At 43.7% G+C, this 26,198-nt stretch overlaps 5 protein-coding genes and 2 non-coding genes across 8 annotated transcripts; 2 read left to right on the top strand and 5 right to left on the bottom strand.

Moving 5' to 3' along the window:
- TRNAF-GAA lies at nucleotides 1–73 on the top strand. The gene has a single exon. It is a non-coding gene; the product is annotated as a tRNA-Phe (tRNA).
- Nucleotides 74–404: 331 nt separating this feature from the next.
- LOC101767627 (probable gamma-secretase subunit PEN-2) lies at nucleotides 405–2,341 on the bottom strand. The gene is made up of 2 exons (XM_004971277.3): nucleotides 1,984–2,341; nucleotides 405–969 (listed from the first exon to the last, which is right to left on the bottom strand). Exons 1-2 carry the CDS (start codon nucleotides 2,285–2,287, stop codon nucleotides 806–808), a joined length of 468 nt encoding a protein of 155 aa, XP_004971334.1. The 5' UTR covers nucleotides 2,288–2,341; the 3' UTR covers nucleotides 405–805.
- A 3,091-nt stretch (nucleotides 2,342–5,432) lies between these two features.
- Nucleotides 5,433–6,988, bottom strand: LOC101767228 (NAD(P)H-quinone oxidoreductase subunit O, chloroplastic). The gene is made up of 6 exons (XM_004971276.3): nucleotides 6,663–6,988; nucleotides 6,492–6,547; nucleotides 6,294–6,359; nucleotides 6,142–6,183; nucleotides 5,972–6,031; nucleotides 5,433–5,733 (listed from the first exon to the last, which is right to left on the bottom strand). Exons 1-6 carry the CDS (start codon nucleotides 6,907–6,909, stop codon nucleotides 5,704–5,706), a joined length of 501 nt encoding a protein of 166 aa, XP_004971333.1. The 5' UTR covers nucleotides 6,910–6,988; the 3' UTR covers nucleotides 5,433–5,703.
- Nucleotides 6,989–8,366: 1,378 nt separating this feature from the next.
- Nucleotides 8,367–16,608, top strand: LOC101766397 (phosphatidylserine decarboxylase proenzyme 2). Its single transcript, XM_004971274.2, has 21 exons — nucleotides 8,367–8,669; nucleotides 8,820–8,899; nucleotides 9,198–9,222; nucleotides 9,687–9,746; nucleotides 9,953–10,021; nucleotides 10,365–10,457; nucleotides 10,549–10,599; nucleotides 11,403–11,486; nucleotides 11,566–11,657; nucleotides 11,762–11,917; nucleotides 12,038–12,122; nucleotides 12,230–12,341; nucleotides 12,931–13,031; nucleotides 13,944–13,991; nucleotides 14,158–14,304; nucleotides 14,980–15,075; nucleotides 15,215–15,289; nucleotides 15,408–15,500; nucleotides 15,897–15,983; nucleotides 16,085–16,135; nucleotides 16,260–16,608. The coding sequence occupies exons 1-21, from the start codon at nucleotides 8,487–8,489 to the stop codon at nucleotides 16,401–16,403; spliced, it is 1,932 nt and encodes a 643-aa protein (XP_004971331.1). The 5' UTR covers nucleotides 8,367–8,486; the 3' UTR covers nucleotides 16,404–16,608.
- Nucleotides 16,609–17,935: 1,327 nt separating this feature from the next.
- On the bottom strand, nucleotides 17,936–18,008 carry TRNAA-UGC. Its single transcript has one exon. It is a non-coding gene; the product is annotated as a tRNA-Ala (tRNA).
- A 149-nt stretch (nucleotides 18,009–18,157) lies between these two features.
- Nucleotides 18,158–21,580, bottom strand: LOC101765989 (pentatricopeptide repeat-containing protein At3g13880). Its single transcript, XM_004971273.4, has 2 exons — nucleotides 19,345–21,580; nucleotides 18,158–19,233 (listed from the first exon to the last, which is right to left on the bottom strand). Exons 1-2 carry the CDS (start codon nucleotides 20,967–20,969, stop codon nucleotides 18,483–18,485), a joined length of 2,376 nt encoding a protein of 791 aa, XP_004971330.1. The 5' UTR covers nucleotides 20,970–21,580; the 3' UTR covers nucleotides 18,158–18,482.
- A 108-nt stretch (nucleotides 21,581–21,688) lies between these two features.
- Nucleotides 21,689–25,982, bottom strand: LOC101765576 (serine/arginine-rich splicing factor SR45). 2 transcript variants are annotated; one of them, XM_022826264.1, is made up of 12 exons: nucleotides 25,700–25,982; nucleotides 24,787–24,912; nucleotides 24,192–24,280; nucleotides 23,890–23,936; nucleotides 23,713–23,793; nucleotides 23,457–23,622; nucleotides 23,120–23,360; nucleotides 22,975–23,043; nucleotides 22,545–22,664; nucleotides 22,385–22,457; nucleotides 22,221–22,258; nucleotides 21,689–22,130 (listed from the first exon to the last, which is right to left on the bottom strand). In XM_022826264.1, the coding sequence occupies exons 1-12, from the start codon at nucleotides 25,876–25,878 to the stop codon at nucleotides 22,061–22,063; spliced, it is 1,299 nt and encodes a 432-aa protein (XP_022681999.1). In that variant the 5' UTR covers nucleotides 25,879–25,982; the 3' UTR covers nucleotides 21,689–22,060. The 2 variants fall into 2 exon arrangements, with proteins under 2 accessions (XP_022681999.1, XP_004971329.1); XM_004971272.4 differs by having other exon boundaries at nucleotides 24,802–24,912; nucleotides 25,700–25,981.
- Between the last annotated feature and the right edge of the window lie 216 nt (nucleotides 25,983–26,198).

The raw sequence follows: 26,198 nt of genomic DNA, 5'->3' as shown, positions 1-26,198 counted from the left end.
GCGGGGATAGCTCAGTTGGGAGAGCGTCAGACTGAAGATCTGAAGGTCGCGTGTTCGATCCACGCTCACCGCATTTTTGTTATGTTTTTTTTGTTCTTCTGGGCCGAAATGCAAGCTCATCCAGTCAAGGTCAATTTTCCCCCCCTTTTTTCCCTTCTATGCACAAGATGATCGAGCTATTCCATCTTCAATTACTAAAACTGGACATATATAACAGTTAAAACTTATTGTTTTTATTGTAACTTTGTAAGCACCAAACCAGCTTGGTTTCTCATTGGATGTGCCTCTATTTCACTGACGTCAATATTTAATTTCAAACGAGGGCATACAAATACCTGATTCATTCCAGCAAAACGGACACAAAGCAGAGTGCGACGTCGTATCGTAAAACGTATATCAGAATGTCTAGCAATACAAAAGCATTATCCATCAAATTGAGTCTGATTTCTCATATGAGGGAATACAAATGCCCGATTCATTCCAGCAAAACGGACACCAGCAAAACGGACACAAAGCACGGTGCAACGTCGTATCATAAAACACATATCAGAATGTCTAGCAATACAAAAGCATTATCCTTGAGTCCGGTTTCTTCATAGATATTTACCTCAGATCTATGGTAACATGACCTCTCCAACACAAATCATTCATCCCTTTCTACAACACAGCCCACACTAACCTTCAGTCTAACCAGCCATTGATATTAGATAACAGCAAATAGTACCAAGCCCCACGAAGACGAAACTATCTCCTCCAGGGAAAAGCAATGGAGTACAACCAGTGAGATGGTCGGAGCCAGCGGAGGCTATCCCATAAATCCAGAGAGGCCAAGCTTGTCAGCAACATTGTACATTACGAGATCATTCCACGCTGGTCCAAACAATCGTTCGCCTCCAACAATGAAAGTCGTGGCCCAAGTGATCAGAACAACAGAAAATATGGTAAAGCCAATCGCTGATCGCACAACATCTGCACAGAATGTTCACATGTGTAAGAAACTGGAAATGATAACACCACAAGATAGAGAGGGTACCAGTTGAGCTTGTTAACCTATAGTTGTGATTTTTTTGTTTATATAGCAGTTACCAAAGGAAGTCAAAGCTTATAATTTGCATATTCAATCAACAAACTACTAGAGATCAACTACACTGTTTAGCTCCTGTGAGTAATATGGCTCTATGAAATTAGACATCTATTCTCAAGAGGCGTAAGAAAGTGAAAGCCTTTTCAGATGAAACAGATTGGATCAATCCCTTATCTCCATAGGCATATATCCTAGTGAACCTCATAGCAACCAACAACGAGTAACAGTATGCCACATGAAAAACCTCAAATGGTTCTAAAAATGGTGCCCTCAATATTGTCATAACAAGAACGATTATGTTGTCTCTTCCAAAAATTAGTTCAGCATTCAAATTCATAGGTGGCCCATAGCCCCATACAAAATGCTGCTATTAGAAGTGATACTCAATTGCAAAGAATGCTGATGCAATCACATGTACTGTATGTAACAAATTCTTACTCAGGGGATGGCCCAACTCATTGTACACTTTTGAGACAACAATACTAAGTACAGTTTGATTCTGCAGACAAAATCGAATTGTCAAGATAGAATTAATGTTTCCCTGAACTAAAGATAACACATCAACAGTAGCCTCCAGTTTATTTTAAAAAAATGAACCGATCTACTCCAGAATCATACTAGGTTCGGTTAATCTCTGGAGATCCCCTACAACTACACTTTCTGCACAAAGTTAGTGAACAATGAAATATTTCAGCATCCAAAGTCCTAAGAAAATCACTAAAGATGCTACTGTCAAATGCAGCACGAGATGATTCGAACCTAAATTATACGATCCAGAAAGGTAAAGAGCAGGTCAAAGCCCCCGCCGCGTCACATATTGCCATTACGACAGATCAGATCTTTCACACGAGAACAAAGAGATGGGACGAGGAGGGGGAAGAAGGGACCGCAAGTCTTACAGGGGCGGATGGGCCCGAAGGCGGCGGGTGAGGATGCCGCCGGCGAGCGGAGGAGCGGCCAGAAGTAGCAGCAGTTGATGGCCCAGAGAAAGGGGAGGCACGCGAAACCCCACAGGAAGAAGCGCCGGGCATGGCCCTCCGCCTCCTCCAGCGGCAGCCCGAGGGGGCCGTCCACCGTCGCCCAGGCAGGCGGTGGAGGCGGCAAGCGGGGACCACGCGAGGATGGACGGCGGCCGGCGGCGGACGGGCGGGGGAGGAGGCCGGACTCCTCGTCTTCGGGCACTCCTGCAACCCTCGCCTCCATTGCTGTGTTGCTCTTCCCCCTTTTCCTCTTCCGAGTTTACTCGGTTAACCCCTTTGTATTGCTGCTTTTGGATTTGGTTTTATTTCAGCCCTTTGAAATCCTTTTCTTTTAATTCTGAGAAAAGGATTTATCTCATGTGAGTATTCTCAGGAGGCGTAAGAAAGCAACATACAAAATAGCGGGCTATAGGATTTAGCGTAGAGCTGTGCTCAACCACTATAGCACCGTTATAGCCCGCTAATTAGTACAACGCTGTTGTATCGGCAGCTAGCATCAACTGCTATAGTCCGCTATTTCGTACATCATAAGAAAGTGAAAGTCAGATGGAAAAAATTAGACGATTGTCTCCATAGCACCACCAAGTAACAAACTAACAATAATATAGCATACCAGTATGACACTTTGAAGCTTCAAATGATTAAAAAAATGAAAACAAATGTTGTCATAACACGAAAACGAAAAGAATGACACTTTGAAGCTTCAAATGATTAAAAAAATGAAAACAAATGTTGTCATAACACGAAAATGAAAAGGATGGACCTTCCAAAAATTAGTTCAGCATTTGATTTCACGGATGACCGTACGAAAAAATGCTGCTATTTGGAGCATGTGATGTGTAGCTTACCCATGCCAAATCATCTTCAAGATTCAAGATTCTGAGTTCAACAACAGTACTTAGCACAACACCAAGTGATGTTGCAGTAAAACTTTACCACCATATATACTTTGCACTGCTACATAGTACTAGACAATATTGTATCATCGCACTTAAGAAGGCAGTACCATAGATGTCGCAACAGGTTATTTTCGTTATTACAACTCAAACCGAAATAAAATTGATGGCTTCCATGTGTACAATCATCTCCATTCGCATATCTATGAGATGGGGGGCCTTCTGCGCCAAATTTTAGCTTTATGCTTCTTAAGATCGCCGGTATGACACCAAAAGGGCTTGGGCACGGGCCAACTGTCATTAGACATTTTGCAAACAATGCAATGTGATCCACAAATATATATGTAACGTTTAATCTGATAGTAATGACATTTTGCGAACAATAATGCAATGTGATCCATAAATATATATGGAACATTTAATCTGTTAGTAATGGTATATGTATTAGAATACCTATTAGGTCGATAACTATCGTCATCATCCATAGTCCAGTCAAGCACACGAGATTTCTTCCTGTCATGACCACCTTCAGAGACATTCCTATCAAAAACCAAAGAACATATTTAACTGAAAACTCTACTTCACGGAGCCTGCTTCAATAAGATTTTTAAATTGGTTCTACAAATCTTATAGCCAAGTGAGCGTCCTTGATACCTGAATGCAGTACATGACTAGCACTTGAAAACCCAAAATGAAATCTAGACATACCTTTTTGTCTTGAAATTATCTAGGATAGCCAAAATCACACTCGATGACAAGTATTCCCCATCTGATCATAGAAGTTCATGCCAACAAATGTCCCGTCAAATTTAAGGAGAGGTCCTTCAATGCCAGCCTAACCAGGTGGCATGAAGTCGTTGTTAATGCCGAAAAGATATTGCAGCTAACACATTCTGAAGCAACTATTTGATTTAACCATGTAAAAAGTAGGTAAAGAAAAGAAAACAACCGTACCTTAGTGATTCTGCATTTAGTGTGTTCAAGATATTCGCAATCGAATATGAACGGCCCGACAAACTGATACCCTGTTGAAGCCATCAACATGCCGGATTTGAAGCAACACCCTACAGCTAGTAATTTACAATTGTCGTACCACCCATCTTGAATAATTGCTGGTTCGTGAGAACAAAAATCCTCAACATAGACTAGAGCAACGTTGTAATGCAAATTATAATGTTGTAGCATGCTGGTTGTTTGGATCGTAAGACTTCAATTTGCATATGACACAACTGAGACTTAATAAAAAAAAGTATATTGAAAGAATGCGGATCAAAGAATAATTATCACTAACCCTCAAATTTTCAAGAATCTTTGCATTATCATCAGGATCTCTAATCAAGCTCGCTGAAGTCAGAATAGTTGTACGTCCATTCCATTTTATGAAAAACCCATTGCATGCAAAAAAAAAAAACTTTTTTTCTCCTGCATACCATTATTTTGATTGTTACCATTCAGTAGAGTACAAAGCATAAAAGCTAAATTTACACCATTTGAGACAATTTCAAAAATAATTATCATTGCATGAATTGCATAATAACAAATATTCAATGGTGTTAATGTGTGGCTGTGTGCTCACCTTCTCGATTAGTGTTCAACCGTGTAGGAAGTTTAAGATCATACAGGGGTGTACGGTACGCCAACCACAGAAGAGGTCTAAGTGTTTGCAAGAAAATAAATAGGACCAGCAGACCTGAAATCGATAATCCAGTTGTCTCTTCTCTCTTGCAAATCGTTTTGTTCTCTGTTGAGCTTCCTGTGAGATCATCAGCTATTTCATTCCTCTTCCAGCTTCTTGTGGGATCAACGCCACCCCTCTGACATTCCGGCATCTTCCCAACACTGAAGCAGATGTCCAACTTTGGGTCAAACCGGTAAAGCAAATGCCATGACACTAACACAGGCCAACTAATCAAAAGGTCAGAAATACAGGTTCTGTGATTGCTCATGACCAATAAGGTTTCCAGTAAGCCCCAAATAAATGTTGATAAATGTAAGAAGGGAGAAAAAAGCAATCTGTGAACCAATCTAACTCCAGAATCATACTAGGTTCGGCTCAGTTAATCTCTGAATAACCAAAGTTAGTGCACAATGGGAAAAGTTTCAGCGTCCAGCATTTTAAGAGAACCACTAAAGATGCTCCTGTCCATGCAGGACGGAAGGATTCGAACCAAAACTACGGTCCAGATAGCTAGGTCAAGAGAATGTCGAACCCCCAACGCGTCGCGTACAAGCATTACGGCAGACGAGAACGAAGGGATGGGACGAGGAGGGAGGGGGGAGAAGGGGTCGGCGTCTTACAGGGGCGGATGGGGCAGAAGGCGGCGGGCGGGAAGAATGCGGTCGACGAGCGGAGGAAGGGGAGGAACAAGTGCCGAGTCTAACCTAATAACGTTGGCTTGTTCTTTAAAAGTTGGTGAATTTTGCTGTTAGTATAAGATTTTCTGAGGCCGTACCTATCCTGCTACACATTCATGTTCGAATCCTGGTCTCAACACAAAATATGAGTTTTTTTTGTATAATAACAAGTGCAGTACAGCAAATAAATTTGAATCTTGTCGTCACTTTGGCCTTTCTTCCTTATTATTCAGCTCAGGTGGTGTAACGGCAGATTGCCTCTTGACTGTGTTGGCATTTTGCATCTAGTACAACAGACTGAACATGTGGCATGGCGATGGCGCGTGCTCCGCCGGATGAACTGAGAACTGTTAACTGAAAAAGGTCCTTGCGAGGCCGGCCGCGGCCATCATATCCTCTCGTAGTCCAGCTTGTCCGACTGCAAACAATCACATGTCACGAGAGAGGTGAGTGCTTCCCTGATTCATATATACTGTAGAGGCAATCGGTTTCGGTAACTTAAGCTACTGCTGATTTCTATTTACTCAGACAGCGGGCAGATCATCGGCTGGGAAATCAGATCGATCAGCAAGGCACGGTTAATGGCATCGTCGTTTATACGCACGGACGCACGCAGCAGAATAATAATGCCAAGTGATGCAGTAGTATTAAGATACCTTGATGAGCATGTAAGTTGGCAGCCATGCCGGTGGTGTCGGAATCCCCACCCACGCGATCTGCATGCGTCAGGAAATCACATCGATCAGCAAGGCACGATTTGATCTGAAGAAGATCAGAACGGCAGATTAAAGAGCAGGTAGCATGCATGCAGCTGGAATTGACTGACCAGGGCGTATTCTCCGGTTTCAAAGATTTTGATGTCCAAGACCTGCACTCGTCGATACAAATCATCAAACTCGTAGCGGTCTTGTTGCTGAGCTGATGGTTGATCACCTCACTGAACTGAATGGAGTCATGAGAAATTAGCTAGTTATATACCTCGCCGCGGTCTTCGTAGATGTAGTCCAGGCCTTTGTAGAAGGGTGGATGTCCCACTGACAGGTACTGAAATACACACATCATGTGCAGCTAGCAGTCAGCGAATTGCATACTGTACTGTACTGCACTGCACTATACACTACACGCACGCATGAGAGAAACGATCGACGACTAATTGAAAGTATGAACCCAACGCACGTTGATGCTGTTCAGGTACTTCTCCTTGTCCACGCGCACAATCTGCCCTTTCTTCACTGCACGCAGCCACAAACAGAGAGAGAAGGATCCAAAGTTCAGTTCAGTTCATCAAGGCTACGATATGCAGAATCAATCAACTGTTCTGCGGGATCCATGCATCCGGTATCTTACTCGAGTAGACTGGCTTCTTCTTCAGGAGCTTCTTGGGCGCCGCGCCATCCCCGGCCGCGGCGGCTGCCTTCGGAGCCGCAGCCGGCTTCTCCTCCCCGGCGGCCGCAGCGGAGGCGGCTCTGACAGGAGCGGCGCCGGCGCAGCGACGCCGGGCCGGTGGCGTCGTCCGTCTCGCCGCCGTTGCCATCAATGCCGCCGGGGACGCGCCCGGGAAGAGCGGCCGAGGCGTCGCGGCGAGGGTCTCCATGGCGTCGGAGAGAGATAGCAGCTCAACCTGGTGTGGTGTGGTGTGGCAGGCGAGTCTGGACGTGCCGCCACACGAACTGCGCCGTGGCGGATAAGACGATACGACGCGACGGCGACGCGCGCGCGCGCGCGTCGCGGTGAATCGTATCATCCATCCATCGGTCGGGCTGCAAATCGGGCCGCACACGCACCGGCCCATTTGAGCCACGATGGATGATGGTCCATGGACCTGGATACCAGCCCGCCCACATAGCTAGCCCAATTTTACAAAGTTTTCGTTTTTTTTAAAAAAAAATAGGTTGAAAGGTATGCAAAATGTTTTCGCAAACTACGACCCAGCTTCATTTACTCGCATCTCTTCTTTTTTCTGTGTGATGATGAAATTAGGGGTTGTACCGATCCGAGAGACAGAGCTCTACCGATGAAAAAGAAAGAAAGAAAGAAAGAAAGAAAGAAAGAAAGAAAGAAATTAGGAGCTCTAACTCTGAAATCATTGTCATAGTTTAGCATATGACACCTGTATTCAAGGGAGAGTAAGGCCAGCATTTGTGGTTGCTTAACCCGCAAGAATTGAAACATGTAGCAATAAACAATTGTTTTCCACTTTGACCGTGTGTATAGCCTGGAAAATAAAAATGATGTAATAACTAGACATTGCTTCCTTTACTTTTTTTAATTAAAAAATAACTAGTCTTTGCTTTTACAGCGCAAAAAAAGAAAAGTGTGAACAAAGGCAAGTGGTTGGGAAAAAGTTTGCGATATTTTACAAATGTGCAAATCATCGTCAACTTTTTGTTCCCCGTCCTTTTCGAAATCCAAATCACGGTCTACTTTTATCGCTGCCCTGAGGCTGCAGGCGTGTGCGCCACCAAGAACGACCGATTCCTATCCAAAATGTAACAGCTGCTACGAGTTTCAAAACGAAATGTACAAGATGAAGAGATCGTCCATGGCATTAATGAAGCCGCTGGCCGTGATCTTCACATCAAATATTTAGATACTAATTATGAGAACTAAATATGAGCTATTTATAAAATCTATTGCACAGATAGAGACTAATTCGTGAGACGAATCTATTAAAATTAATTAGTACATGATTTGATAATGTGATGCTACAATTTGACTCTCAACACTATCTGCCTTCCCAGTCACTGGCGAGCGGGGCCAACCACGTCCGACGATGCGCTAGCGGAAGACGACAAAGGCAGGTTGCGAGGGTCAAGGGAGGGGGCCACACGGCAGTCTCAGTGAGGCGCGTATTCGCCGCTGACTGGAATTGGAACCCGCCGGCCGGACGACCCTCGCAAACCCCACTGACTCGTGGGACCGGTCCTGCACATGCGCCACCAAAGACCCACTGGCACGTGGGCCCAGGATGAACCTCCTCTTCCCTCGACGCGTGCGCGTGGGCTGTTTGCCTGGATTCAAAAGGCGCTCGGCTTTAGGGGGGCGTCAATTCCAACACCGCCCCGTCTGCCGGGTAGTCTCTCCTCTGACGCCCACCCCACTAGCCGGGCCCCACCCGCTACGCCGCGCGGTTCGGTTCGTCCTCACCAACTCCTCCTCCTTCACTGACGGATGGGCCACTCGCCGTCGCGGCCCAATGCCTGCGCCGGCGCCGGCGACCCGCTGCCGTCCCGCTTCGCGCGCTTCCGCCGCCGGCTCCGCCTGCACCGCCGCCGCCGCAGCGGCGGCGACGACTCCGCCAAGGCCATCGCCGAGGACGAGTTCGCCGGCATCGCGCGCATCCGGATAGTCAAGGTAGGGCGACTGATCGACTCTGCTGCTAGTGCTACGTTACCGCTGCTTTCTAGGTTATGCATGCTTGCGCGGGCGGAATCCATGGAGGATTTGATTCGCATCTCTGTTGACTTCGTGTTTTATTTGATCCCCGGTTGGTGGTGGCCGCAGGCGGATATGCGGTTCAAGGACAAGTTCTTCGCCTGCCTTTCGCTAGGGGAGCGCACCTACCGCACCGAGACGTCCGACAAGTGCGTTGCCTTTGCTCCCGCTACCTTTACTCTCACCATGTCTCTTCCATCCGTCACCAAAACTGTTCATACCTGTGCTGTCAGCGCCCCTCGAAATGGCGACCCTCACGTTTCTGAGCCCTCCAACTCCAATTCAGTACAATTTAACTTACACACGGGTTTCCTGGAAAACACCACACCCACTTCATGTTGTTAATTGCTTCTACTTCCTTCTTACTTATGTATTCGTTAGCCTCGTAATGATGAGACATATCTATTTTTTTTTCTCATTTGGAATCTATGGACTTTTTTTTTGCAGTACGTACAGGCCTGTATGGGACTCGGTGAGTAAGCTTCACTTTTCCGCTGTGATCCTTCTGAAATGTCAATTTCAGATTGCTAAGAGCAACTCCAAGAGGCCGCTAATCTTACCCCCAATACTTTTTTTAGGGAAAAAAGGAGAAAAAACGAACTCCAACAGTCCACCCAAACCTTCCCCAATTTTTTAGCAACGCTAAAAAACAGCCTACCACCGCGTATATTTTAGCGTTGGCATTCCTCCCCCAATCCTGATTCCCGCACGCTCGCGCGTCCCTTCCGATGGGCCCAATACGATGACGTGGCCTGTTTTAAAATATTGGGGGCTATTTATTAGTGATCGGCTATGGATTGATATGTTTTTGGGGGAAATTTTTTTTGAAAGAACCCCCAATACATAGTTTTGGGGAAGAATTTTTTGGAGTACTCTTGGAGTTGCTCTAAGGCATCTAGTTACGCATTGTTTATGATAATGCCGATAAATTTGCAGGAAAAGAAAATTATAGTCGAGACAAAAGGGCCTCATATTGCACGCATCTCTGTTTTTGAGGTATGCTGCCCTTGCATTAACTAAAAATAAGTTTGTCTACATGCCTAGCTGTGTTATTTCTGATTGAATGTAATCATTTTGTATACAATGCTTCCACATAAAGCAAATTATTGGTGGATAGCTTCAGAAGAATCTGTACTCATGGAAGTACAAGTCAAACTGCAGTTGCTATACAGTGCCGTTACATGCTCTGTACATTTTTGCAGACTAACCGGTTCTCCAAGAATACTTTGGTTGGTTACTGCGAAGTTGATCTCCTTGAAATTCTTACTAAGGTAACACTGTTCTTCATCTCATTCTTAAAATACGTTCATCTCTCTATCTGGGCTGTTTCTTGGTTTTCTATTGAAGAGGCTCATGTTCTTTTCCAGTCTAATAGGCTGTATACCTTTTATCAAGAGAAGATCATAGGCAATGTTTTGTGTTTCTTTTAAGTTAGTTACATGATGTAGAGTATCTGGATTTTCAAGTCCAGATATAGCGCATTTCCCCCGGCTGATCAAGTTTTCTATTCCTTTGGACATACATCTCATGCTCTGTATTAGACAATTTTGAAATGTTTCAAAACTATCTGATGGACCTGAACTTGATTATTATAACTCAAGTTTTCCCTATCAGGACTTGGACGAACACTCTGAGGAGCTTCCTCTGTTGGACCCATCATCACCCAATACTACCGTGGGTAGCATAACCATCTCATGTTACATCGAAGTAAGTGCTCTTGCTTATTTATTTTATGATCAGAACTCAGGGAACATCATACAAGTGCTGATTTTATTTTTGTCCGTTGGTTCTGTTGCAGGATCCTGTTGAAACAGAACAAAGCTTTGCCCGTCGTGTGTTAGCTATAGTGGTATTCTCCTAGTACCAATACCGTGTCTTCATATATGATTAGTAGATAAGAATCATGCCAAAGTTTTGTATGCTGTTTTTGATTAACTGTGTTCGTGTTATGTTTGTATATAAAAGCTTTTAGCTGTGAAAGTGTAAAGCTATAACAAGTGGGTGGATAGGTACTGCAGCATTTCTCAGCCTGCATTGACTGTTTGAGGCCAGCATAGCAAAACCACAGACTCTTCAATAATTTGAAGACTGTTGTTTACCCTAATCATGAAACTAGGTTTAGTTGTGCTGCTATGATAGTCTAAACTTTTAATTAGACATGATTTCCCCCTTAGGGAACATGGAACTAAGTACATGTGAATATGTGATACAATCATACAAATTGAATTGGTATCATAGCTTAACTAAGGAATGTAAGGTAGAGTTCTAGCAGAACTGTTAAAGAAAAATGTATTGGGGTGTGCTCGTCCTGCTGGACTGACGGTTTTCCTATTTAAAATCCTTTATGACTTCTAAGCCTTCAACTCTTCCTTGTTTCTTTTCTAATATACTTTTCTTAAATGGATGTTCAATTGTGCTTGTATTATGATATGCCTTATTTACTGTGCATGTGCCTCTTCTAGTTTGTTATTGCTGTCACTATTGTCCTCTACCAATTGTTTGACTTAAAAAGGCAATATTCTTTCATTTACGGTGCTCACAACATTGCTGCATTCTTTTGAATATGCTGCTTGTCAATTTCACATTGCATGTGTTGCCTTTATTTCTTTGTATTCCAACCTGCAAAACATGACACTGCTTGTGCTACCATAGGATTACAATGAAGATGGAACGCTTTCGTTATCTGAATTCTCAGACTTGATCAAAGCTTTTGGCAATAACTTTGCAGTTGCAAAGGTCAGGGTGTATTCCATTTCCTTTGAGAGTATGTTCCTTGTACTTGTATGCAGTCCCTTTAATTTCTTTCCTGCATTAGATTGAAGAGCTTTTCCGTCAAGCGGATAAAAATGGTGATGGCATAGTTGATATAGATGAACTGGCAGCCTTACTGGCCGATCAACAAGAGAAGTAACAACTTGCTACTTCTTCATATTTAGTTATGTTTCAAAATTAGTTATTGATTTGCACCCGAATGTAGCAGTATCATTGATTACGCCACCCTCTTTTTTCAGAGAACCACTTATAAGTAACTGCCCTGTATGTGGTGAAGATCTTGGAAAATATGATAAAATAAATGATATGATACATATGACACTTTGCTTCGATGAGGGAACTGGTAATCAGATAATGACTGGTGGATTTCTAACTGATAAGCAGGCTTCTTATGGGTAAGATGCTTCATTTATTGATGATTCTGACTGTGACTACTGCCATTTAAGCTTTTTTGTTCTGAAATATCATGCAAATGTGAACAAGTTATGCCATAGTCATATAGTTGTTGCATGCAGGTGGATGTTCAAGCTCAGTGAATGGGCACATTTTTCTACGTATGATGTTGGTTTGCACTCCGGCTCTACAGCTTCCCATATCCTGGTGTGTTAAGTTACTCCATATGTTAAAGTAACTTTAAGTTTTGAATGAAGGAAGATGTGCCAATTTTATTGCTCCTTTCTTTTAATAAATCAGTACTATGATATAAGGTTTTCGACCGGCGAACAAAGAGGATAGTTGAAGAAGTTATTGATGGAAAAATTGTGTTGTCCATGAGGGCTTTATACCAATCAAAAGTAGGGCTCACTCTCATCAATACAGGTATGTTGGAACCATATAGTCTTAGCTCTTTTCATATTTCCCATTAATAAATTACGTAGTAATATCCTGACAAGGTGTACTAGATTCACTCAAAATTATCTGAGTTTTTTCACTCGTAAATTCACAACAATGGAATCACACTTAAGAATTCTGGTTTGCTTATTGTCCTATTGTGATGTATAATAATTTTTCTAATCAATATTTAGTTGGTGAAGCAGGTTATGAACAAGAAATTAACTTTTGATCACTAACTACAATCTTGAATTTTGAAAAGTTCTACATTTTTGTAGCTCATCACGCCATTGTGCTTGTGTAGTTGTAGACAAGGCAAACCTCGATCACTATGAGCTGCTTAAGAAACCAGCACACAGAAGTCATTGCAAGAAAGATGTTGGAATTATGACTAGTGTTTTTGGTACAGCCTTGAGGGATTGTCTGCTATATTAGAATTAGGATGTCTGATATACAGTGATATGTAAACTTATCACAATGTTTTTCTCTTTTCTAGAGTTGGTCTTGATCACCATCTAGTATGTGCGTCTTTATATGGATTGATACCTTAGATATAGTTGTGATTGTTGTCATGTAGGTGTTAAAGACCTCTTGAAGAACCTATCTGAGAAGCAAGGGAAAAAGATGAACTCACCGGAATCTGCAAAAGATATTCCCAAGTTCCTTGAGTCATTTAAGGTGCAGAATATAACTAAGCCTTTTCTAAAGAGCATGCTTGATGTACCAACCTAACAAAATCTAGAAACCATATGATGTGGAGATATCCTGGGATCCTTTATGTATGTTGCAATTGCTTATTGTCAGCCCTGCCTGAAGTTATGCCGTTTCTCAGTGTTCCTTTTTCCCCTTATTTTCTTTTCATAGCACAGTAACATGCACCTACAATACACACATTTCATGTCTGTCGGAGCCCTTTTAATTTCAGCATTTGGTATATTTCACCTGTCATTTTCAAGCAACATAAGTACTGTGGAACTGAAAGTCCTTGTTCTTGGATATAAAGTGAATTACAACAAATTTCTGAAAATAGTGTACTTTTATCATGTTTGGTGTTTTCCTATCCTTCAAATAGTATGCGGTCAGATGACATGCAGAATATACATTATGTGTTGAAGGATATGTGATTCAAGAAATCTATGCTGGTTACTGAAGGCCTGTTTTTGGAAACACATTGAAACCACAAAAGCAGGAGAACAACACACCTCATTTTCCCCATGCAGTTGCTATTTTTTTAATTTAGATAGTCTTGGAAGAAATGCGAAATTCTTTTTAATTAGATTGAGTCCTTAGAGGTATGCAAAGTTCTACATCTTCTGAAACATGTTTGCTATGCAGTCTACATTTCTGATTTCCCCCCCAGCTCAATCTTAGCTGTTTAGTCTGAATTTGGTTAATAAATTTCTATCCTTGTCAATACTTTGACCATCTCCATAATTATTACTTGGCTAAAATACTGATCGTTTGGTCTTGTTATTTATCTATCGATCTATTTTCTTGGTTATCTATCTCAAATTCTAATATATGTCAATCATTTACATTTATATAAGACAGATGTTGACACCATAAATATTCCTTTGTATATAACTGCAGGATCAAATTAACATGGACGAGGTCAAGGATCCTATTGAAAGTTTTAAGGTGTGTAACTATTACAGTAACCTAGCCCCCATTATTGTGTTCATTATCTTATCTTTTGGACTTCCCATAATGCTAATAATTTTGGAATGAAACGAGGCATCGATTGGATGGCACATTTGATTTTTGGAAAGCTTTCGGTATGCACTGAATTACTTCTTGTTTGTAGACTTTTAATGAATTTTTCATAAGAGGACTGAAACCTGGTGCCAGACCAATTGCATATTGTGATCAAGATGGTATCGCCACCTGTGCTGCTGATAGCCGTTTAATGGCTTTCAGTTCTGTTGATGAGAGCACAAGACTTTGGATCAAGGTAAGGGCATTAGTTGACTAATTTTAACTGAATCAGTACATCACAATATTAGGGTTTAAGTTCTATATAAAAGCCTAAGTGCTTGCAATAAATGGACACCAATATTTCCTTGGACCAGTATAATCTCATAAAAAATATAATCTCACTAAAAGGTATCTATTCCTGCAATATGTCCTGATTTTCTCTTTCATGCGCATGGTAAAGGGTAAACAATCATGTCAAAGTATATTTCATGCTGTCAATAATGCATATTTTTCTCTGTATAGTTGGCCTTCAATGCCTGTCATTTCTATTGGCCATTACATCATATTTAGGAAAGCTCACCACATTAGTAGCGTAAGCAGTAATTCATAGTGCGGTCTGTCTAGCTGGTCCTCAATGCTTGTCACTTTTCTATTGGCCGTTAATTCAATGGTTCGGTTACAGATAGCAATTGTAGCATTTTATGAACCAGCATATAGTGGGTAGCTTTCCTATCCGGCCAAGATAATGTCTGTATAAAATCTGACACGATGCATTGATTGCTTTGCTTGTACTTTCAGGACACTGTAAATATAACACGATTCTTAAGACGCATTATCACAACTCCAATGTGTAAACAAATTAATTTTACCTATATTATGTGTGTTGAGATATGTTCATGCAATCACAGCATGACCCCTTTTCCATTCCTAGGGCCGCAAATTTTCAATTGAGGGTCTCCTAGGGACCAGTGCCCACTCGAATGCTTTAAGCAATGGATCGTTGGTCATTTTCCGGCTTGCACCTCAGGTACAGGTTTTAATCTCCTTTAAGAAAAAGGATCATCACTTGTGATTTAATATGCGTATATCTATTTGGTTCCTAGAGGCTCAATTTTTTGTTGGAAGCATACTATGCAATTGTGAATCTTACACTTTCTAGTATGCAGGATTACCATAGGTTTCATGTACCAGTCTCAGGAACCGTGGAGAAATTTGTGGAAATTCCTGGATGCCTGTACACGGTATAGAATACTTATATTTGCATGCTTTCATCTTTGTGGAAAGGGATCTGTCTGTGTTCTGTTCTCTTTCTACCATTTCTTAGCATCTGGCTGATGCTAGTATCTTTTCATTTGATAGGTCAATCCCATTGCTGTGAATAGCAAGTATTGCAATGTATTCACAGAAAATAAGAGAGTTATCTCAATAATATCAACTTCAGAGTTTGGAAAGGTTTGTATTTCTGTTCTTTTCCTTGTATATGACCAGGCATCGATCCACCTATCACTATCGCTGCTGTCAGAATGTTGGATTAGTTGTACTCATTCAGTTATCTCTTGTGAGAAAAGTTTACAGAAAAGGATGTTGAATGCCCGTGTAGCTTGGACTTCTTTCCCCATTTTCTATTAAATCTTTGGGAGCAGTAGGCTCGATGCTATGGTGGAATTTGTGATATATGTCTGTAGCCTATCTTGTCTTACCAGGATCTTAAAAATTGTCAGTATATTGCTTAATTCATTTGTTTACCATAGCCTTGAGATGAACTCAGAACATCCTGGAGTGTTGCCAGTAGCTTGTATACTTCTCCGTCACTCATCATGCAATGCTTTTTCTGATGGCATGGTTCAGGTAGCGTTTGTCGCGATTGGAGCAACCATGGTAGGAAGCATCACTTTCTTGAAAAAGGAGGGTGATTACGTCCAGAAAGGAGATGAGGTTTGCATTCACGCATTACCACTTATCATATCTTAATAAGAATTTCTTCTGTTGCTTGTGTCAAGGTGTAACATTACCTTATTTTATCTTTCTTGGTCCAGTTTGGGTATTTCTCCTTTGGAGGGAGCACAGTGATATGCGTCTTTGAGAAGGTATGCTCATCCTCCCTTAGTAACGGTTTTCTTTTCTACTTTTAAAAGAAAAATCGATGCCACCCATACAAACAGATTCTCAAACCAGAGTAGTTGCTCAAGAAAAGTTCACTTCCTATGGCAGGATGCGATCCAGTTCGATGCTGATCTTGTTGCCAACAGCGAAAGGTCACTGGAAACCCTTGTTTCTGTTGGCATGACTCTGGGCGTTTCCACAAGGAACAAGGGGCTGCAAGTGCCCGAGCTGCAGAAATGTTCGCTTGATTGACAGAGAGGTGCGACATGGTACAGAGCTGTAAGTTAATCGCAAATGGGTTAATAGTAGGGTGTATTTAGCTAGCAGCTGCCATTTGATTTGACAATTAGCAAGGAAGAACTAGCGTCATATATTCATTTGAACTACGTTCTTTATGGTGCTCAAGTACACAGTTTTTTTTACTCTCTCCAAAGAAAAAGTAAACAAGCTTTGAAAAGTTCCTGGTCACGACTCACGAGAGGATATATACGCATATATATATACTCTCAGATCATACGCAACATCCAAATAATAATGGAAATAGCACATGGAAGCCGAACATCCTAGAGGAGCCCTGGCCTAGATTGGAAGGGGAAGTAGGGCGTCGTCGAGGCGGCGCCAGCAAGATTGCTACTCTTCTTCCTCTTCCCTTCGTCTTGCTTCTTCTGCTTCTCCAGTTGCTGCTGCTTCTCGTGTTGCTTCTTGATGGCATCATCATCATCATGCGACCTGAATGAAGACGCCGAAGATGAGGAGGACGACGGCTTCTTGGGGAACACCTTGGCGAGCGATGGCATGCAGGAGAGACTCATGGCTTCTTCAGCTCTTGTGCCTTTTTACTGGGGGGGCGTGGGAGTGCGTGACTCTGAATGTGTGTTGATGCTCTGAGGTCTGGGCAAGCACCAATTTATAGGCTGCCACTCTCTATTCTGCCTCCAAGCTTCCTGCGGAAGATTGCCACTTCGATTCTTGCTTCTGCTGCCCTCGTTTTTTTAATTCAGGGGGTGTTTGGTTCCGGAGATTAGAGTTTAGTCCCTGTCACATCGAATATTTAGATACTACTTAAGTATATTAAAGGTTAATTAACTGTAGGTCAGGGTAAGCAAGGAGTATAAGTTTAGTCCTATCGGGTTTTTTTATTTGACTTTATTTATTTATTTAACCGTAGGTCAAGGTAAGCGATGAGCTATTGGCCTATTGTAGTAGAGTAGTATTAAGTATTATATCTCTCGGGATGGAGCAGGTAAGTGTGATTATTATGCTTAAGGAGTCACGATCGCTGATGTGATGTAAACGCTAGTCTGACACGTGGGCTTGGGCCCAGCTGTCATGGACCAAGAGCTCACTGCACGTGAGGTGTCATCTCTGAGAACTAACTGTCTTGCTTCGGTCATCAATGACACTCACTCTACTGGTGACTATACCATTCCATCCATGCTGCTCTGACCGACGACCGAGAAGCTGATCGAGGTGGTTTCTTGGTAGACAAGGTTGTCAAGTTCAGAGTTATCTGGTTGGAGGACTGCCAATGAGCAATGCTCTGCTCGGATGGAATGGAATCTATTCCGGTCTACTTCTGATTGTTCAGTTTTTGCTTTTTCACTCCTTAAGAGGTTGAGAGCAACACGCATGGTAGAAATCGATCGTTCAGCGGCTTGCCAGAGAGAACGTAACAAAAGGGGGGAAAATAAACTGAAGCCCTTTTATCCGACTCGGATATTTACCGCACGCTAGAGAGAACGCAAAAAAAAAAAACGAAAAAACAAAACAAACAAAATACGTAGTGGAGATGCGGGGGATCGAACCCCGTGCCTCTCGCATGCAAAGCGAGCGCTCTACCATTTGAGCTACATCCCCAATTGTGATAAGTGGTTGCCTAAGACCCTACTTAACAGTGTCCCACGGGCACAGAAACAATCCGTGTCACCTGCTAGTCACGGAGTTTTCGTGAACAAACTCCAGATAAAAATAAGATTCTACAGCGAATGGCTACCACAAGTTTCACAAAACTGAAAGATATCATTCGCCTTTACATAGCACGCTCCAGTAAGCCAACACTGATCATCACCCTCGAAGCACACTACATCAGGGAAGAACTCAAGATTGGAGCACATATCAACTACTTCATCACACCTATATAGAAAACAGGACAAAGGCTCCGTGTACGTGCACTCACAGGTGTCCAATGCATAAACTGCTATACTTTAAGATATCATGTGAAAATTGAAATATTTCATCAGCACACAGGTCTTTCCTTTCATGCTATGGCACCATGTAATGTACAGCAAGTGTCATATCTACCTTCCTGGACTCAAAACCTAGATTAAGTCATCACCAGTAATCACCACAGGAACAAGCTCCGCCTCTGAAGTGATGGAATCGAATTGCATCTCTCAAAATTATTTCTCTATTCTCACTCCTGGATATTAGTTTCATAGTTGAGTGGCATTCGCGGCAAACTCTCAGGTTCTTCATTACTCGAACCGGAGCTGATTGTGGTAAATGAATCATTCCAAATGCCACAGCTAGTTTCTCACTGTGGCAACCCACTAAATTTTGTTCCCTGCCAGAGATGCCAGTTGACTCTGTGCTAGCATTACCAGTGCTTCCAAGCTTTTCTATCTTGGAAAGCATCTCTGACAGTTTTTCGTATATTGCATTGCTCTCTGGATGGGACTTGTCACCAGCAACAAAAGAGTGAACTCCAGACTTCAGTTCAATCCAGCTAAGACCAGGTTCTTTCTTTACACCTCGCTCTTTCATCAGATCTCTAGTTTTTGAAGCTAGGGAAAGCTCCCCAGCATCCAGGTACATGTTGTAAAGAATTACATATGATGCCGAGGTGGTGGGTTCCAGCTCCATTATCCGATCTGCAGCAAGTTGACCTCTCTCCATGTCTCCATGGATACGACATGAGGCCAACAGAGACCGCCAAATGACAGGGTCATCGAGGAAGACTGAATCCCTTATAAAAGCCTCAGCATCACCTAGCCTCCCAGCCCGTCCAAGGAGATCAACAACACAAGTACAATGCTTTATGGTTGGGGCCAGCCCATATTCCTTATTCATAATTTCATAATACCTGCATGAGACCATTAATGAGATGGACATATGAGATATGTATAACAAAATAAGTTGCATTGCCAGTTGAATGAATACTCTGATAAAAAAGAAGAAGAAATTGCATGCTTACCTGAGTCCCTCATCAACCAGTCCTCCATGACTACATGCAGTAAGGACACCAAGAAAAGTAATCTCATTAGGCACAACCTTTGCATCCATCATTTCATTGAAAATGCATAAAGCATCCTTTGCACAACCATGCTGAGCATGGCTTGATATCACTGCGGACCAAGAGACAACATCACGTGATTCCATTTCCTTAAACCTCAGAGTTGCAGCATCAACATCCCCTGACCTAGCATACATATGTATGCAGGAATTCCCCATGACAGTGAACCGGTTAAAACCTGATTTCGTGGCAAGGCACTGGATCTGCTCACCAGTCCTTGCAACAGCCAAACTGGCACATGCATTCATCACGCTCGATATGGTGAAAAGATCAGGTTTCAATCCATAACATAATAATTCTTGGAACAATCTCAGTGCCTTCTCGAAAAGCTCGTTCTGAACAAACCCTGAAATCATTGATGTCCAGGTGACAATGTCTTGCTTATAAAGAGATCTGAAGCACCTGTACCCATCTTCCGTGCAACCAGAGTTGGAGTACAAGTCGATGAGTGCACTGCCGATATAGTCATCGCCTTGGAGACTGTGTTTGAGCACTTGACCATGTAATTGTTTCCCAAATTCAAATTCACCAGCCAAGTTACATGCCCGTACAACACTCGAGAATGTGAACTCAGTAGGTTCCATCCCTCGGCTCAGCAGCTCTGAATACAGATTCAAAGCTTCTCTCGTGACTTCCTTGCCAACTGCAGCTTCATCCCGACAGAATCCTGCAATCATTGCATTGAAAACAATCACATTTGGGTCTTGCACTGACTTGAAAAGCGCAACAGCATTGCTCAATGCGCCTTTCTTAGCATACATGTCGATCAATGCGCTTGCAAGAAACACGTCAGTCGCAAGCCCAGTCTTCACCACGCACCCATGGACTGCCTCTGCAATGTGCCCGGCAATATCAACACCAGAAGGACAACACTTGATGATGCTCCCGAGCGCGAACGAATTCCAACCCATGCCGCATCGGCACATCAGAGTGAACACCTTCAGCATCTCCTGGTGTGCACCGGCCCGGACGTACCCAGAGAGGAGCGAGTTCCACGAGACATCGTCATGCTCGTCGGCGGCATCAAACACACGTCGGGCCTCGTCCATCTCGCAGCACCTGGCGTACATGCTGATGAGCGAGTTGGACACAAGCATCCCCTTGGCGAGACCATCCAGAACGGCTAGCGCGTGCACGGCCTTTCCAGTCCTCACGTCGCCCGCCCGCGAGCACGCGGCGAGCGCCGCGGCGAACGTGAACCGGTCGGCCTTGACCCCCGCGGCCCGCGCGCGTTCGAAGGTCCCCAGGGAGCGGTCCGCGAGGCCGGCGCGGGAGTAGGCGTCGATGAGGAGGTTGAAGGAGACAGAGTTGCGGCGGGGCATTTCGTCGAGCAGGCGGGCGGCGGGAAGGGGCCCCCCGAGGCGGCAGTAGGCTGAGAGGAGGGAGTTGCGGAGGAAGAGGGAGGCGGCGGGGTGGGCGCGAGCGATGTGGGCGTGCACGGCGGCCACGTGCGGCAGCGCTGCGCAGGAGCGGAGCAGGTGGAGGTAGAAGGCGTCCATGGAGGCGAACGGCGGCGGCGGCAGCATCTTGGCCTCCCGTCTCCGCTAGGGGGAGAGGCGGGAGAAGCTTGAACTGGCATTTGGTGTGATCAGTAGCCGTTCGATCAGCAGTTCGCGGTCAAGATCGAGGGGGAGCGAGGAGACGGCCAGCACTTTTCACACGAGCACAACCGCAGGCGGTCGTGCACGCCTCGAACAGAGAGAGAGCATCGTTTCCTTCGGAGCAGGAAAATGGCACGAGGCCCTGTTACCTGTGAACATTCTACATGCAAACTTCACCTAACCACTAAAATGGCAAACATCCTACCAGGCTAAACGGCTAATTAAACAAGAGACCACTAGCTAATGTCATGTTTAATAAACAGGCTAAACAGCCGTTTCGGCAAACAATGTTATGACACGTCAATAATTCGACTACTGAAGCAGACCACCGTCTCGGAGTTGATCATGTGATGCAGTGATGGCATTGCGACGAATGCTGGGTGGATGGGCTATGGCGGGGGAGCACAAAACTGGAGCGGTTACCGGTCAGGGTCGGGCGGCCTCAGCACCGGGGACGCCGGAGGGAGGCGGCCAAGCGTGCTGCAGATGGTCGTGACTCGCTGTCATTTTTGATCCAACAATACACATTCGCCGCCTCACTAATATCTTTGGTCGAGACTGAAAATTATACGACGCAGAATAACAGGCACAAAGCTTGTAAACAGGAACGAAGATACAACGACCAGCAGTCTTGCACAACAGAATAGCAGTAAGCAGCACACACGAAACAAAAGTTCAACAACACTTTCAACACTGAGTCGCACAAGGTTTACCACAGAAACTTTAGACCCAGAGTTCTAACCGGAAACAACTTCAGAAATTCAAAATACTTCGGTACATGCATCAAGTACATAAGCCAAACATAGCAGATAATCGTCTTGGGTACATATCACAAGCTAGAGAGTCCACCAAGCATGTTAAGCAGATCCATTGGAAGCATTGCCGTAGGTTTCTCTTATCATCTCCTCGAACCAACACTTGAGCTCACAGCAAGTCACAAGCACAGGCAAACGATACAGATTGAGTGAAGGGATAAAAGGTTTTACCTGCCGGAAACACAATACCACAAGTTCGTTCTACCTGCGTCTAGGGGATGGTGAGCTGCTGCTTCGGCTGTCACTAGAGATGCTTCTTCCTCTAGGAGGCCTGCACAAAACAAGACATTTTCAGCAACGGAATATTCTTGACATATGCAAAATACAAAAAAAAAATTGCAACATTTCAAAAATGGGTTACCTCCTAGGGCTACGACTCCTTGATACCCTTCTTGGCCCCTATACGAGAAAATAAAGTCACATTTAACCGCTTATTAGTATTACATAGCATGACCAGCAATAGAAGCAAGAATTCAACATTATTTCCTCTGAGGCTACAAATACCACGGCAGATGTAGAACTCACCTTTCTTGGTGGACTAGGCGATCGAGAATATGATGAGTCTGACCTTCCACGCCTCAATGGAGGCCCTCGACCCCTGCATTATACAAACAGGATTTTAGAACTGTCAAGATGCAAAAGAGGCACAACCTCTGCTGAAAGATTTGAGCATCAGATCCACTACCTTCTTGGAGAAATCGATCTGGAGCGGGAGCGAAGGGGTCGGCGAGGAGGAGAACGACTATAACGACGTGGAGGTGGTGGCCTTCTTGGTGGGCTCCTCAACCGCCTTGGTGGTGGTGAGCTAGAGAGAGAAAAAGAGAAAGGAATGAACAAAATGGCTAAACTGGCACAATAAGGGGGAGGACCAAAAAAAGATCAATAGAACCTTCGTACACAACAGAAGAACAAAACCCAAGACAAAAAACAAGCAGGTAAAACAATTATCCAAACACTAGGAAGGGTAATTTGAGCAAATAGCATGATCATGTGCAATAGGTAAAATGGAGGTGAACAATTGACGACACATTCAGCGCATCAGGAAGTGCACAATATATCGTACTGCAGGGCATTGCAAATAAATGGAAATTAGAGACATGCTCAAATGGACTCACCGCCGCCTAAGAGGTCCAGGGGAGCGCCTGCGTGGCGATGGGCTGCCACGACCCCTCCTAGGTGAAGGACTGTTGTTGCAAAATATTGTCAGCAATTCTAGTTACAATACCTTAAACTTATAGAATGTATGTGAGCAGTGATTACCGCATCGGTGACCTATGCCTTCTGGGTGGAGAGGGAGAACGCCTCCTAAGGGGAGACAGTGGTCTCCTGCGAGGAGGTGTGTCACCACGCCTGACAGGAGAAGGATCTGGTCGGCGACGGATAGGTGGAGAATCAGGACGACGCCTAGGAGATGGGTCAGGTGGGCGCCTGGGTGACTCAACCCTTCGATTTGGGGGAGATCGCTTCCGTGGAGGTGAAGCAGGCTTCTTCCGTGGAGATGCTGCAAGCACGTATGTAAACAATTAAATAATTATTAAGCTGAAATATGCACCTTCAGAAGAAAAGAAATCCTTGGTAGGAGAAGTAACAAGCTTACATTCCCTAGGACGCTGCTGAGCATCCTTTTCAGCACTGCCAGCACCCTTGTCAGTCTGAGGAGCATCTCTTTTTGGAGGAGGGGGAGGCACCTTCATAGGTGATGCAGCCCTTTGGCGTGGTTGAAGAGTGAATCTCAACTTAACAACATTCCCATCAATTTGACCCTGAAAACATTTTTAGTAGAACATGCAAGCCACTTACTTATCAACCGGAAAAAAAAAAGCAAAAGCAAAAGCATAGGGTAGAATGCATACACCATCCATGTAAAGAAGAGCCTTCTCAGCATCAGCTCTCTTCTTGAATTCAACATATCCATACCCACGAGGAAGATTTACCTACGAAAAACAAATAATAGGTGTTAAGACTTAAGAGGAGAGTGCCAGGTACAGATTTCCATAATAAGAGAGAACAAGAGAAACAAATTCACTTACCAATCGGTCCATTGATAGCTCCACATTCACCACTTCGCCAAAATTTCCTAGAAATACAGAAAACATGGTAGTTGGAGATAGAAATATAAAATAAATGGCTCCAAAGCTTATAGACTTAAATACTAAACAAAATGCATGCCATCAAAAGAGTCCCTAAACACTAAGAGGTCATTCAGGTAACAATTGCACAAGGCAAATTCATGCAGAAGCAAATATAAATCTAGTTTCACTGTCCGAGCCATAATAACTAAAATCATAACACTGAACTTCCAACAGAATAAAGCACAAGAAAGTAAGCTCACCAAATATCTCTTTCAAGTGAGCCTCATTAACATTCCTTGATAAATGGTCAATGCAGATAACAGTGGACTCAGCAGGAGGAGACGCTTTCCTGAAATCAAATAATCACTTTTTCAGTAATCTAGGGCACAAGAGTCAGATGTAGAGGTCAAGACACTCAGGGAGCAAAAAAACAATGCAAAGTCAATATTGCCTGGGAACTCTACAAAATCTCTGGAAATAAAATATAACTCCAAATATGGGAGACAAGAAGTAAACGTCCAGAAGCAGGTTATGTACATGACAAGTTCCCCAGAAAACAGTGTAAAAAAGTCAATCAAATTATGAATAGTAAGTAGCAATATCATACCTACAAGAGAAATTGTATCAGAGGCTACTATTGCATTTTTCTTGCTAACATGAGGATTGAAACATCCAATATAACAGGAATTTTGAACAAGCTTTTGTATTGTTACCCCACAAACAGCATCCAGTTTTGAAAACTACATTTATTTCATAAAAGATAAACATGATGGTAATACGTAACTAACAAGTGAAACAACATGCTTAAATATAATCAACATAACAGCAGGGAATTAAAGTAAAATATGCAGTTACCATGCAAGCTTGTACCTAGGGGATGAAGCCTTTTTAGGTGGTGGTGATGGCGAACGGACTTTCTTTGAGGGTGAACCTCTTTTAGGAGGTGGTGAAGGTGATCGACCTTTCCGTGCTCCAGGTGAGCTGGGCAGATAACAGTATCCATAAGTGAATGCACTCCGGTTAGAGAGAACCAGCATAAGAAAATTATAGTTCATGAGAAAAATACCAAATATCCATGTTCACAAAAGCAGAACGCTTGTAGTGTAATCAAGTAAATTCATATATAAGAATAACTTTAAATTGCCAAGAGCCCATTTCAGCAATAGAAAATGTGGCAACAGGAACAAACAAAAGCATGAGGCATGATGAATTTAATAAACAGTGTCAACAATATGATTTCAGTAGCAAATGCTGGTCACCACAGGCCTCCACCACTACAGGATAACAAAAGCACGGCTAAACAATAAGCTCACAGCAAGGAATTGAACAACTCAAGGTGTTCATCTGAATTCCGAATGCAGGGTCCAACATTTAACTTAGGTTTACAGCCTATCACGAGAATAATAAAAAATGAATTTGCAAAGGATCAGTAGAACTATTACCAAACTCTGGTTCTATTTTACACTGAAATGACTGCATCCATACTGTTCAGTGCCACAAGGACTAACTGTATTAACAGAAGGTAGTTTAACACACAAGGAACCCCCACAGAATGTAACTGTGCAATTATCTGAATCAACCAGCCTCATACTAAACACTCCAGTTGCAGCCACCCAATGCCTTAGGATGAAGTAACGGAACACCTAGGGTTTCGTTGTTTTGACGAAGTGCCACTCGAATCAGTAAATCGAAAAGGCTTAAACAGCATCCATTCAGAAGGAACAAGGGTAAAATAAGTGGATCCATATCGTGGAGAGTCGTGCCTCACCTGCGCTTAGCCGGGGGAGGGGAGCGGCTCCGGGACTGGGAGGACGACGACGAGAAGGAGCGGGAGCGCGACCGGGAGCGAGACGAGACGGAGCCCGAGGAGACGGAGCGGGACGGCGAGCGGGAGGAGGAGCCCGAGGAGGAGCGCGACGCGGAGCGGCCGCGCCGAGGCTTCGCCATCGTCCCCGGCGGCGGCCGGGCGAGCGGGGGCGGCTTGGTGGTGTTGGGCTAGGGTTTAGAGCGGGTAGGGAGGAGGAGGAATCCGGCGGGTTTGGGGGCAAAGATGAGGTTGGAGTTTATGGCTCCGGCCTACCGCCTACGTGGTGGACGTGTGGGATTGGTAGTCGTACTCGTCGGGCCCACATGCAGAATAGGACCACTGGGCAAGGCATTTCGTCGGGCCCACCTGCAGCCTCGGACAGCTGGACAAGGCATTTTCAGTTTATTTTCTGAGAAATTCACCTGTTCTGGGCAGACGCGATGGATTGGAAAACGAAAGA

This window comes from Setaria italica, chromosome V (genome assembly GCF_000263155.2).
Source record: "Setaria italica strain Yugu1 chromosome V, Setaria_italica_v2.0, whole genome shotgun sequence".
Classification (NCBI taxonomy): domain Eukaryota; kingdom Viridiplantae; phylum Streptophyta; class Magnoliopsida; order Poales; family Poaceae; genus Setaria; species Setaria italica.
The sequence above is the reverse complement of the archived record's forward strand: the minus strand, read 5'-3'. Positions and strand labels throughout refer to the sequence as shown.

Bases quoted from the DNA above. Each gene is read 5' to 3' on its own strand.
- LOC101765989 (XM_004971273.4), bottom strand. From the start codon at position 20,969: ATGCTGCCGCCGCCGCCGTTCGCCTCCATGGACGCCTTCTACCTCCAC. The intron at 19,234-19,344 runs GTAAGCATGCAA...GGTCTCATGCAG, and splicing joins CTGGTTGATGAGGGACTCAG to GTATTATGAAATTATGAATA.
- LOC101767627 (XM_004971277.3), bottom strand. From the start codon at position 2,287: ATGGAGGCGAGGGTTGCAGGAGTGCCCGAAGACGAGGAGTCCGGCCTC. The intron at 970-1,983 runs GTAAGACTTGCG...CATTCTGTGCAG, and splicing joins CTTCGGGCCCATCCGCCCCT to ATGTTGTGCGATCAGCGATT.
- LOC101766397 (XM_004971274.2), top strand. From the start codon at position 8,487: ATGGGCCACTCGCCGTCGCGGCCCAATGCCTGCGCCGGCGCCGGCGAC. The intron at 15,290-15,407 runs GTATAGAATACT...TTCATTTGATAG, and splicing joins TTCCTGGATGCCTGTACACG to GTCAATCCCATTGCTGTGAA. The intron at 15,984-16,084 runs GTTTGCATTCAC...TTCTTGGTCCAG, and splicing joins ACGTCCAGAAAGGAGATGAG to TTTGGGTATTTCTCCTTTGG.
- LOC101765576 (XM_022826264.1), bottom strand. From the start codon at position 25,878: ATGGCGAAGCCTCGGCGCGGCCGCTCCGCGTCGCGCTCCTCCTCGGGC. The intron at 22,665-22,974 runs GTGAGTCCATTT...TTCTCTCTCTAG, and splicing joins CCTGGACCTCTTAGGCGGCG to CTCACCACCACCAAGGCGGT. The intron at 22,259-22,384 runs GTGAGTTCTACA...TTTCTCGTATAG, and splicing joins CGCCTAGTCCACCAAGAAAG to GGGCCAAGAAGGGTATCAAG.
- LOC101767228 (XM_004971276.3), bottom strand. From the start codon at position 6,909: ATGGAGACCCTCGCCGCGACGCCTCGGCCGCTCTTCCCGGGCGCGTCC. The intron at 6,548-6,662 runs GTAAGATACCGG...GGCTGCGTGCAG, and splicing joins GAAGAAGCCAGTCTACTCGA to TGAAGAAAGGGCAGATTGTG. The intron at 6,184-6,293 runs GTATATAACTAG...CGACGAGTGCAG, and splicing joins TCTACGAAGACCGCGGCGAG to GTCTTGGACATCAAAATCTT.